This window comes from Lathyrus oleraceus, chromosome 5, assembly GCF_024323335.1.
Source record: "Lathyrus oleraceus cultivar Zhongwan6 chromosome 5, CAAS_Psat_ZW6_1.0, whole genome shotgun sequence".
Classification (NCBI taxonomy): domain Eukaryota; kingdom Viridiplantae; phylum Streptophyta; class Magnoliopsida; order Fabales; family Fabaceae; genus Lathyrus; species Lathyrus oleraceus.
Genome location: NC_066583.1, coordinates 272250004 through 272263067, shown reverse-complemented (window position 1 = coordinate 272263067; position 13064 = coordinate 272250004). Strand labels below are relative to the sequence as shown.

The 13064-nt window shown below is 35.4% G+C and overlaps 1 protein-coding gene across 1 annotated transcript; it reads right to left on the bottom strand.

Annotated features, from left to right (window-relative positions):
• Positions 1–463: 463 nt before the first annotated feature.
• Positions 464–4018, bottom strand: LOC127083813 (U-box domain-containing protein 4). The gene is made up of 2 exons (XM_051024151.1): positions 3483–4018; positions 464–1593 (listed from the first exon to the last, which is right to left on the bottom strand). The coding sequence occupies exons 1-2, from the start codon at positions 3815–3817 to the stop codon at positions 744–746; spliced, it is 1185 nt and encodes a 394-aa protein (XP_050880108.1). The 5' UTR covers positions 3818–4018; the 3' UTR covers positions 464–743.
• Between the last annotated feature and the right edge of the window lie 9046 nt (positions 4019–13064).

The following is a 13064-nucleotide window of genomic DNA, read 5'->3' as shown; positions in this document are numbered from 1 at the left end:
CGTTTGATTTTAAAACTAACAATTACATTGTATGTAATAAAAAATAGAAAGTGAGAGGTGACACTTAAGAATTTTTTTTATTAATATACTAAAAAATTGTAATAATATTATTATAAAATATTATGTTTTTATTAAATTCATTATATTAATATGTTAGAAATAATGTAAAGAATAATAATTAAAATTATTAAATTAACCCTATTGATGCGTTGAAAATGATGTAAAGAATAGTAATTAAAAAATATAGTTGAAAAAATAATAATTATTTTTACATAAAAAAGTAATAATAGCATTTATTTTTAAAACAAATTTTATTTGCTAAAACCAGGATAATTTGAAATTGATGTTATATAAATAGATCGATAAATAGACTTCTTTTTACCGACATCGTAAAAGTGTACGACACTGTCCTACTCAGTAGAACTCACGCTAGTTTAACTCATCACAAAATGAAGAACAAGAATAACAGAACAAAGAACCTTTACTAATACAGTTTTATACAACAGTTTCTTTACAAATCAACTACAAAACCATGTTTCTTAATGTATTACAACTTAATTTATTGACAATTACCAGTCACTCGACTCGATACCTCCACAATGGCCTGGACTGGCATAATTCATAATGTATTATTCCCTTTAATTCCTTTTTTATATGGAAATTTTATCTCACAAGCCCCAAGTAGAAAACAAAAGAGGGGGAGAAGATGAGGGAAAAGATAATCTGTTGGCCAACTTCAACTATTACTTAAAAGAAACTTCAGAAGCGCCAGCTATGGGGAGATCACTTGGGGTGCACACGAGTGCCCTTTGCTGTAAATGTCGCAGACTCTGTTCCATGCTGACTTGAACCATCTCAGCCAGCATCTTCTTTGCTTTACCAGATTGATCATCCCCGTCAATCTGAGAGATGATGTTGCATACTATATTCTCGAGAGTGTCGGGTTGAATTTCAGATCTTGGATAAGGAGATTCTCTTAGTAGTTGCAAAAGGGTGCGCGCTTTTATCTGAGACTTAGGTGTTCCTTGAACAGTGAGCTCAAGTAGTCCTGGAATGACACCTTCTCTAAGAATCGGTTCCCTGTATTTACATCGATCGCTTTGGCACAGTGTCAATAGTGTTCCAACGGCATGCTCCCTACTTTGGAGAGTTCCGTTTTCGAGAACCTCCACAACTGCAAGAATCCCACCTTCTTCAGATGTCAAGACAGTTCTGCATTGATCATAATCCACTAAAGTTTCTATCAAAGCACAGCATTTTTCAGCTGTTTTGGAGGACTTTTTGCAAGTTTTGAGGATATCAACTATGAAAGGGATTGGATTTGTTTCAAGAATAATGCTAAGATTATTAGGGTATGTTGATAAATTAGAGAGAGCCATTACTGCATCAGCTTTCGCCTGTGGGCTCCCGTCTCTAAGAATCTCCACAAGAAGGGGAATAGCGCCAGAAGCACTAATAATTGGTTTGTTGGTTGAAGAAGCAGATAGTGTGAGCAAAGCCGCGGTTGCAGATGCCTGAAGATTTGGATTTTGTGACTTGAGGAAACTAAGTATTGGTTCTAATGCTCCGGCCTCCACAATCTTGATTTTATTCCTGCAAGATAACAGCGGTTATGAATATGACTGAGTTATAACAAAAAATTATTTAGCAAAAAAGTTAATCCGTACTATGGAATCTGAAATAAAGAGCACAAGATAAAGTACTACACACAAGATAATACGTGTAGTCCAAGCAGAAAAGCCACAAAGCATCTAGACATACCAGGCAAAAGAAATAAAAATCCTGATTTTTAATAATTTGAGCTCATTCTTCCCCTGTTTTTACACTCTTGTGATGGATAGATTATACCATAAATTTATTTCTTTGTTGAGCACAATTTTGCATGATGTTAGGTCATTTATTAATTCAATGACGACCCTACGGTTGGACAAAGATAGACCCTTGTAACAACTCCTCTAGAAGCTAAGAAATGTGAGGGAGAGAGTGAGATAGAAACGTAAAAGTATCCTTTCTTCTCAAAAAGTATCTAGAATGACAATAATTATGTATTAAAACACAAGCCAAAATAAGGAATTTTAGTCCATGCTTGTTTTGAATAAGGAAATTTGGAATGAAAATCACTTCACAATTGCTTGGCATAACAAAAATGTAGAGAGGTTGAGACTAGCGTCCAACTCATTTCCACCTCACAAAATTTGGTCACTCCCATAAAATGAAAGTGATTTCTCAGCAACCATGAGATATGAAAATCAATACCTCCTACCACTGTCTCTATTCACAATCCCACGTTCTTCATTATTTTTTGAACTAGTCATTTTCCACCCCTCAGACACGCATAACCTCAATGAAAAATGGAGTATACTGTAGTAAATTTCCTAGTTTAGAAGTGTAATAAAAAAAGTGGTGATGAAAAGAGAACAAATAAAACCTTAGCCTTAGAAAGGAGGTTACTTAAGAAAGAAGAAATAAGCGAAAAAGGAAAAGAAACCAAAGGTAAAAAAGAAAGTGCATCATGAGAACCAAAGTAAATCCACTACCCAATTGGATAAGCTTTGACAACAAAGAATCTAATTCTTTCTGACAACTTAGTGTATATATTCATACAAGTTATCAAAAACAATAATCATTAAAAAATCAACTTAATTGACAAATCTAGTAGTCATAAGATGACATAATCACCATGAAAAATAAAAAAAATGGAAATATAACAGAAAACACCTAATTTGATGGCTCATTTTCTCTTTCATTATGGAGAATTCAATGAATCAAAAATATGGTAAATTACCAAAGTAAGATGAACAAAGTCATGAAAAGTAGCTTTCTTAATTCATGTCAAAGATGGTTGGTATTGTTAACCTACCTCTACACCCCCAACCCATTATTGCTAACAAACCATCTATGTAAAATGGCAGAATATGAAAACCAATAGCAAAAAAATAAGATAAAAGACGATATTTTTCCCACCAACCAATGAAATGCAAAGAGATATGAAAAAAAGAAGAAAAAAAAGAAGGGACCCAGAAAAGAACAGAATCCAAGAATTGAAGAATAATTCTTACTATACAAATAAACCAGTCAATGAAAATCCATAAACCTTATACTATTAGTACAAAAGATCTACAAAAGAATTGGTTCTCTGAAAGAGAATCCTAACGTTATGCATAGGATACTGATTAAAATAATACTAAAATTAATACAAAATTATTTAAAAATTAAAGAATAAAAAAAACAAACCTCAAATTGAAGTTTTATTTGTAACTTTTGGATCGAATCTCAAAGTCCGTGGCTTCAAGGCATCGCATACTTTTAATAATAAAGCGCACAATTTCCCAAAAAAAATCTAAAGCACTTCAAACAAGAATAAAATGGGAAAAAAAAGAGCCACTACCAATAAATAATCTACGCACATACACTTTCAGCTTCAGATTTGTATAATTATTTAATTTTTTTAGAAAATTCTGTTAGAAAAAGTAGTTGCTTACTTTTCATCTTTGACGGCGAGATTAAGCAAAGCGAGAAGCGCTGGTTCATGTGACTCGGCCGAGTCGACTCGGAGCATAGAAACGAGTGGACCGACAGATTCAGAAAGCTGACGCCGACACCGCTGCGAGGTTTTCGTGAGTTTCCGGATGTCGCGAGCGGCTTGGAGACGTAACTCCGGCAAGCCGGATTTCAAAAGCTGAAGAGCACGCCGGACGGCTATCGGCGTTTGCGGCTCTTCTGGCTCTAAACTGATTGTGTCGGCAGCGTGTCCTTCCCATGAATAGGAGGAGGAGGAGGAAGAGGAACAGGAAGAAGGGGAATGAGGAGTGTCCATTGATGAGAGAAAGGTAGAGAGAGTGTGTGATTTGAAGAGAAGAGATGAGAAACGGAAATGGAAAAGGTAGGGTGGGGGTTATTAGAGAGGCGTTAAGCAACAGTTATGATTGTTGATAACTTAACTTATAGGACAAACACACAAAGTCATATTGGAGAGAGAGTGATGTAGAGAGAGAAAGAGCAGTTGTGGTTAGTTTTTTGTTGGCAGTAGTTTGGTGAAATTTTTATAATCACCTTCCTTTTCAAAAACAAGTTGGTGTAATTATTTCATTCTGACTTTAAATTTGTCTACTCTATTTATTTTTAAATGTAAGTTATATTAATCATTAAAATTCAATCATTTATTATTTTAGTCAAAAATATTATTTCAAAATACTTAATATTACCTATCTCTTAAATTATAAATTGAAAGAGAATTCAGGAGAATTTTTTGCATCTTTTGTTTTCGCCGCATCTACGTCGATGTCACCGGTCAAGTCATTAGATGGAGATACATCTAAGTTTCTTAGATTGTTATTCTAAAATATTGTCACCGAAGGCAAGTGAGTCATTAGTGTGAAGAAGAGAGTGAATATGATTGAAAATAGACTTATAAAAGTCTCTTTTGAAAGAGGAAATTGATTGCCCCAAAATGTCATGATGGATTAGAAGTTTTTTTAGAAATTGTGTAATTTTTGGAAGGAGGCGATAGTCATAAAACTCCTTGGGAAAGAATGTAGGTTATCATTTGATGAATGATAGGTTGAAGATGTGAAAACTTACTTAAGGTTTTGAGATCATGTATGTTGACAATAGTTTCTTTATGGTTAAGTGTGAAATGTTCGCAGATAGGGAGAAAATTATGTTAGAAGGTCCGTGGATGTTGTTTGACCACTATTTGACAGTGGCTCGATGGACTCCAAACTTTACATCTCCTCTCTCAAAGGTGGAGAAGACTTTGGTTTGAATTCGATTTTCATGGCTTAACTTATTGTATTGTGATAAAAGTGTCCTTCTTGGTTTGACATCTGCTATGGGTACTCCTATAAAGGTAGATACTAACATCCTGAATATAGAGAGGAGAAGGTTTGGGAGAACTTGCATGGAGATTTATATGGCATTGCTAGTTGTCAGAAAGGTCAATGTTAATGACCACTAGTACAATGTGCAATATGAAGGTTTTCACATTTTTTGCTCCAGTTGTGGTCGTTATGGACATCACACCCGTGATTGCAATAATACACCGGTTTAACTGACGCAGCTGGCCGTTCCTACGGTGGCGCAACCAAGAGGTCCGCCATAAAACAATGTTGTCTATGAGTAAAAACTAATGGAAAGGCATCAGGCAATTGGCGATGTTAACACCAAAATTGTAGAAAAGGAAATTGGCAAAACAAATGCAATTAATGGTGATTGGCTGGTGGTGCAGAGGAAAAAACATAATAAAATAGACAGTTGTGGTCAAGGGAAATCTTTATCCAATAATGCACCTAGAGATTCGAGGAGTTCTAAAATCAAGGGGATTGATGTTTCCTAAAAGGGAATACGTCCCGACAGTAAAACTGTTGGACTCAATCAACTTGATGTAGTTTCTAAGAAACGACGATTTGATAAGAGTGGACTCACCCCAGACGCATGTCAGATGGCACGAAGAGGGGACCCATGTTCCAAGGTCAAGTCAGCCATTTTGGAACCACATATTTTCTATTAGAGGACATTCACACAAAACTAAGCCAACTTTTAACTCATGCCCAACACAAAAGTGTGTGCCTAGCACTGCTAAATACACCTTCACGCTCATATAGTAAAATTGGGTTTGGAGACCATGACACAATACAATATTCCGTGTTCTAAACCGACAATAAGTCAGGCAGATGAAAATAACCAATGTGTTATGGATGAGGGTGTTACTCAAGAAGATGAAGTTGTTCGTGAAACTTCTATTGAATAGTAGTCGACTACGTAAATTGTCATGTGTCTAGGACTTACTTTGTCACCTCTATCAACTAGACTAGTTATGTTAGGTTTCAAAGAAGTCATTGTGCTCTCCTGAAATATTTGTGGAGTCTATAATAGTAAGGCTAAAAGACACATTGTGGATGTGATTAGAAAATACTCTACAACATTTTTAATAGCTATGGAAACACAAATCCTTCTGGGATAGAGTTGGATATGAGAGTGTTCACTACGTGGATGCACATGGTTAATCTGGGGGCATTTGAGTGCTAAATCATCATGGTAGTAACATTGTAATTGTCGTGCATGACTTTATGGATACAATTACTATCAAGCTATCATTTGGAACTTCGTCTTGGTATGTAACTGTAATTTATGTTAGTCTCATGTACACTTCTTGCCTTGACCTGTTGCTCCACCTCATTGGCCGGAGGAACAATGTTGATGGTCCTTGGATGTTGATTGGAGACTTTAACAACATCATTCATCTGAGTGAACAAAAAGGAGGTAACTTTAATGATTATAGGGCAATTGCTTTGTGGAATGTCATTGATAAATGTAATTTAGTTGAAGTAGACCTGATTGGTGGGAAATTCACATGGAATGGGCCTTGTACTCAAAATCGAATGATCTATCATAATCTGGATAAGGCCTTGGTTGACCTTGTTTTGCACATGGCCTTCATTGATGCATATGTTGAGGTGTTGTGTAAATTTCATTCTGATCACAATCCAATTCAGGTGTTGCATTCCCCTCCAAGACCACGGGTTGCGTCCTTTTAGGCTTGAGGAAGCTTGGATCACACCTGGAATACTCCAATATAATCCATACTACTTGGGGGGGGGGGTCCCCATATGGTATTGTAACTTGTCTCTAAAATGTGCATCACGATTTTATCCATTTTAATAAGGAAACTTTTGGCAATATCACCAAATAGAAGCATAACATTAAAAAGAGACTCAGGGGTATCCAACGCTCTTTGGAGAAAATAGATCCGACAAGACTAGCTTATCTTCAATAAGACCTTCAATAAAAGTATGATAAGATCCTTACGCAATAGGAGATTCAATGGTATTAAAAGGCTAGAGATGATTGGATTAAATTGGGAGATCGTAACACCAAATATTTTCATACCAAGACGGTAATTAGGCAGAAGAGAAATAAAGTCCGCGACCTTCATTTTCCCAATTGTGTTTGGTGCAATGATGACACTATTTTCAAAGAATAAACATTAATCTTCTTTCTTACCTACACACCCTATACTCCCCGCTAGTATAGGTGACTCAATTATGGATCCGATCTTTACTAAAGAAGCCTAACAATTTTTGACTCAACAGGTTATTAGGGAAGAAGTTACTTATGCGTTGAATCAAATGCACCCTTTCAAGGCGCCTGGCCCTGATGGATTCCAAGGTATTTTCTTTTAAAAAAATTGGCATATAGTTGGAGATGACGTTGTCCAACGTATATCAAATACTTTTATGACAGGTAGCTTTCACTCCGCTCTTTGTTAGGCTATTATCACTTTAATTCCTAATGTATACTACCCCCAAATTTTTAAGTAATTCAGGCCCATTAGCTTGTACAACACTATTTATAAGCTTATTACGAAGATTATAGTTAACAAATTGTGTCCTTATCTAAAACAGATAGTTGGATCCTTCTATAGTAGGTTTTTTCCTGGTAAAGGAATAACTTGCCATGGCATTATTCTCCAAGAATTAATTCATTATATGTGTAAATATAAATAGAAAAATATATGACATGGTGTTAAAAATAGATCTTGAAAAGGCCTATGATCATGTGAACTTAGATTTCTTGGAATTTCATTTGAAGCTAAATGGGTTTCCTCCCATAACTATAAAGTCGATCCATGTTATGTATAAATAGCTCCTCTATGTCTATTGTTTGGAATGGGAGATGAATACCAAATTTATTTCGACTAGAGGATTACGTCAAGGTGACCCCTTTTCAGCCTATAACTTCATTATTTGTATAGAATTCTTGTCGCAAACAATCATCAGGGAAGTCAATGAAGGTCGTTGGAAACTGGTCAGGTTATCTCGAAATGGACCCCCTCTATCGTATTTTTTGTTTACAATTGATGTTCTTTTTTTTGCGAAGGTTTCTAACTCCTAGACAGGGATCATTTATGGCATATTGAATTGTTTTTCCATGTTTTCTAGCCTTAAAGTTAATATTGCTAAATCAAAGGTGTTCTTATCAACTACCATCAAAAGGAGTAAAATGGATTCAATTACCTCTAATACAAGTATCAAATGAACTATTATTCTAGAGAAATGTTTGGGTTTCACTATATTGCATGGTCGTGTTCAACACAATGACTTTGAGTTTTTAGAGAAGACAATCAGTTAGAGGTTAGCATCTTGGTAACATAAATTGTTAAACAAGCTTGGCCGCTTGACTTTGGTTAGGTCTGTCCTGAACTACATCCCAAATTATTAAATGCAAGTGGCTTGACTACCTCAACTAATTTGTGATTGTATTGATAAGATAACTAGAAATTGTTTGTGGAAACATAATTCAAACTCCGATGTGCATCTCGTTGGCTAGAATAAAATTACTAAGCCCAAAAAGTTGGGTGGTCTTGGAATCCGGAAAGCAAGATAGGCCAATACTTCTATGTTGGGTAAGCTGGTTTTGGGTCTTCGTCGGGATTCTGATTTCCCATGGGTCCAAGTTTTGAAGCATAAGTATATTAGTGAAGAAATGTTCCTTAATATGTACAAGAAACTTTAATCAATTACTTAGAATGCAATTATGAAAGCTCCCTATGCTTTTAAGATGGCTTTGAATTTAGATTAGGGGATGATGACTCCTCTTTTTGGCTTACAATTTGGTCTAGGGTAGGGAAATTAGTGAAGTAAGTTATCTTTGTGGGCATCTACGATCTAGAAATGCGAGTGAATGTGGTTTACTTGGATGGGAATTGGAACATCAATTACATCATATACTAGTATTTCTTCGAGTTTGTACGACCGCCCGAAATTGCTCCCCGTTTGTTTGAACTATATGGTGCATGTTCAGTTAACATGGAAAGGAAACTTAGATGGTATATATATTGCTCGTGATGATTATAATTAGATCAATAGACTTGAATTTATTCAGAATACAACATACAATAACTCATGGAAGTGGGTGTGGCATATTTTTGCTCTAGAGAGAGTGAAATTCTTCCTTTGAGCGACTTTACATAAGTACCTTCCTACAGGATCAATGTCATTTCATCGTATGCTCTAGAAGGATCTCTTTCTTAGATGCAATCAGGACACTGAGACGACTCTACACTGCCCAAAAGACTATGGATTTTCTACTCATGTTTGGAAATCTATTAGCTTCTTAAACCCATTATTCTTCCAAGAGGATAGTTTATATGATTGGATTAGACATGACATTGATGGTGACTATATCTTTTTGGCAGCTTGATGGTGGTTGTGGCACGCTAAGAACAAACTATGTCTTGCTAATTAAGTGGTATCTTGCTAATGTTTGGTGGATAGATTCAAAATATTGATGGTGCTTGGGTTCACGATTTTATGGGTAATATTGGTTATTCCAATATCCTTCACGTTGAGATGATGTCCCTATGTCATGGTTTGCGTATGACTTGGGAACTTGTCATCAAAGACTTAATGTGTTATTCAGACTCCAACTCTGCTATAAAGCTTATCTCAAAGTCGATTAATGTTTGGCATCACTATGTCACGATTCTCCACAACATCAAAGAGCTTCTCATTGGGAATGACGTGTTAAAATATTTCATACTCTTATGCAGGGGAATACTTGTGTTGACTATCTAGCAAAAATGAATTTGGTAATAATGTGGTGTACCGATCTTTTACGGAACCTCCTGTATGAATCATCAATCTCTTGCTAGCTGACGCTAGTTGGACTTTATTTTATAAATAATTTCTTCCTCTTTTTACTTTTCCTTTTTCCACTTGTACAAAAACAATGATAAATTGAATTGGAGTTTTTTTTGTCAAATAATTTAGAGGTTGAAATTTCACTATCGAAAGATAAATAACGGATATGTGAGATGTTGCAAGTTCCAGCTCGAGCCTTTCACAACTATCAACTGAACTAATTTAACGAAACATTAAATTAACAATTTTATATAATTAATAATAACTAAGTTTTATTTCACTAAATGGTGTTGGATACATAAAACTAAATGATATATCATAACATTCTATCAAAATCATATTTTATCATATTCATTAATCTTGAATATATATTTTTAATAATTTTTCTTATGGTATATTTGATGAGGTAATTAGAAATTTCTATAGAATTTAGATTTTTAAATAATTCAAATGTTTTAATCGATTTTTTTATTTATTTTAAAATTATTTTGTTTGGATAGTGTTCTAGACCGAACATATTGGTCACAGTCGACCACTCTGAAGGAGTTACAATCCTTTTAGAATCTTTTAAGCACACGGGAGCTATCTTACAAATGAGTAAAGGAGATCCAAACTCCAAATACATCCAATGGCTCTCGTAATTCACTCTTAACAAATAAAAAATTGTTATTTCCTTTTTACTATATATAGAGAGCGCATCAATTCATGTACTCAGTTTCAAATTCAATTTCAATTCACTCTTCTTTCTCACATACTGACTTGAGCGTTGAAGTGCTAACCTTGTAGATCATCCCACTCTCTACCGTACCAGAAGCTCAAATTCGTCATTACCTCCGATTCTCACTCTATTTTTTATTCTAGAATGAAACAGATAGAATATTAAAATAATTCACTGTTACATTCTTTTTAATTATTTTTATAAATTTTAAAGGTTTTGGTCAAATTTAAAATTTTAAAAATAAGGATCAATTTTCAATTTTTAAAAATTTAAAGGGGTCAATTAATTTTTTTTGAAAATAGTTAAGATTAAACTATAATTTTTGAAAATCCAGAGTTGTTAATGGTTGTCAACTCATCCAAGTGTTCGGGAGTGAATGACTTTGAAACTTACTACACCTCTGAGAAGAGAGTGTCCTTTTCCGAAAATAGATAAACCTTTTTGGGACGAGCAGTGATGGAGAGATTACGTGGACCTTTCTCCAAAGAATGGGTTGCCATGACCGCCCCAAATGATTTGTCATATGCCTTCTATATGAATATTCCAATCATCCACAACCTTCGAGTGCTCATACCCTTTACTCAATTGAGTTAGAAGTTCACACAACCATTAACGTTGCCCCCTATCGAATAATGTTTGGTTGGACTTTTATAAAGACCTTTGAGATTATATGTCGACACTTGGAAGCTAACTCCACCATAGGTATTTCTTCTATTTTATGGTACTAAGATATGACCCAAAGGTGGTTGGGAGACTCTAGGTGCTTTGCCGATAAGAATCATACCCACCCCCACTCTAACCATTACAAGAATTGGAAAGACAAGTTAATGGGGGGTAAGGGGGTGATATGGTACCTCTATGGTTACCACCGGGATGAAGGCGCCTACCGTTTCCCATTATATTTGATGGAGGATCCTGTGGCCATAGACAACTTTGACTTTGAATATTTAACCATCGTGGAGAGATAGGTGATTAATGTTTTGGGCGAGTTTAATATTATAATTTCTAGGGATATGGTGGAGCTTGACCAAGGTGCAGGTAGAAAAATTGATGAGCATTTACATAAGTTAACTTCTGTAGGCATTCTTAATTAGGATTTTCTTATCGCTCAAGTCTTACTATTTCTTCTTTTTTTTTGCAAAAAGAATTTCCCTCATTAATTTTGTTGAGAGGAAATCTTGTTTGGAAAATAAGAAAGGTGACAATGACAAGCAATGGACTGATAGTCCAAAAGTCCACCCTAGTACCATCATGATCAAGGGAGGAAAAAGAGAGGCGCTAATGGGAATGATATTATTAACTCTTGACCTATCAAGACCATGAAGTCTAAGAGGTTAGGAGTGAGTTTGAACTTTGCTCAAGGCTAGAAGGACAAAGTTGTAATACCTATAGATACATTCATTATGGAGGAAGAGACCGAGGGCAGTCACTAAAATGGATCACCCATCTGAGAGGAAATCTCCAAAAGCAAGCTGGAAGACATTACAACACTATCCCTATAGAGTAAGCATTATGGTATTAAAAGTTATGTTAGTACTCGTCTCCAATTTCCCAAATATTTTTTCAACAACTTCAAAGTGGTGAGTGAGATGGGGACCAAATATTTGTCCAGCATGTTGTAGAGCCATATGTTATAGGGCCTGATGTCATGGTGCATATTATTCAGTACTAATGACCAAGCAAACAATTTTGTTGATAAGTTGAATATCGAGTTGAACAATGCAAAGGAGGCACTGGCTCAGGTGCATGAGCCATTGAATACTATCGCCGAGGAACGCGACGAGTCAAAACATTATGAGGTGAAGTTGAAGGAGACCCTAGAGAAGGCAAAGGAAGATGCCAAAGAAGTCGCCGAGAAGCTAGTTTACATTGAAAATAATTTGAAGCATTGTGAGAAATATTTTAAGACAACCTTTCTCTCTCTAAAGAAGCTGGAGAAGGAATTATTATAGTGTAAAGATGAAATGGTTGAGACATCTGACAAGTAATTTGAATGTGCTAAAGAGCAGCTGATATTTTCCCATCTAAATTGATATCTAAGCCAACTTGATTTGATTAAGGTGATCAAGGATGGCTAACTTGTATGAAGAATACGAAATCCATTTTATCATAGTGATTCCTACTCAAAAAGTACATGCTTCCTTTGAGAAGAATGAGGGTACTCATGCTCTAGATGAGGGGAGAGTTAATGAAGAAAAGGATCAATAGATTCCCTTTACTATTTTATTCTTATTTTTTTCTTATCTAGTTCTTCCCTTCATTAACCTTTTGTAATCACACCCTTAGGGGTTTTGTAACCACGCCCCTCAAGTCATTATCATTAATGTCGTCGTTTCTGATTCCCTTATAAAGCTTCTTTGATTTTTTGTTTTTTTTTTGTTTTTAGGACGTGCACTTTATGCAGTCTATCAGACAACGAGGATCCTTCATTGGTGGTCCAAATCATATGTTTCCTTATAGGCAGCAATAATCCTTTCATGAAGGCCCGCGTATAATTTCCTTATAAGCGGCCAGGATCCTTCCATGAAGGTTCAATGTAGAATTGCCTTATAGGAGAAAAGGATCTCTCTATGAAGGTCCAACATAGTATTTCCTTATAGACGAAAAGGATCCTTCAATGAAGTTCCAACATACAATTGCCTCATAAACAACAAGGATCCTTCAGTGAAGGTCCAGTTCATACATTTCCTTATAGGCGACAAGGA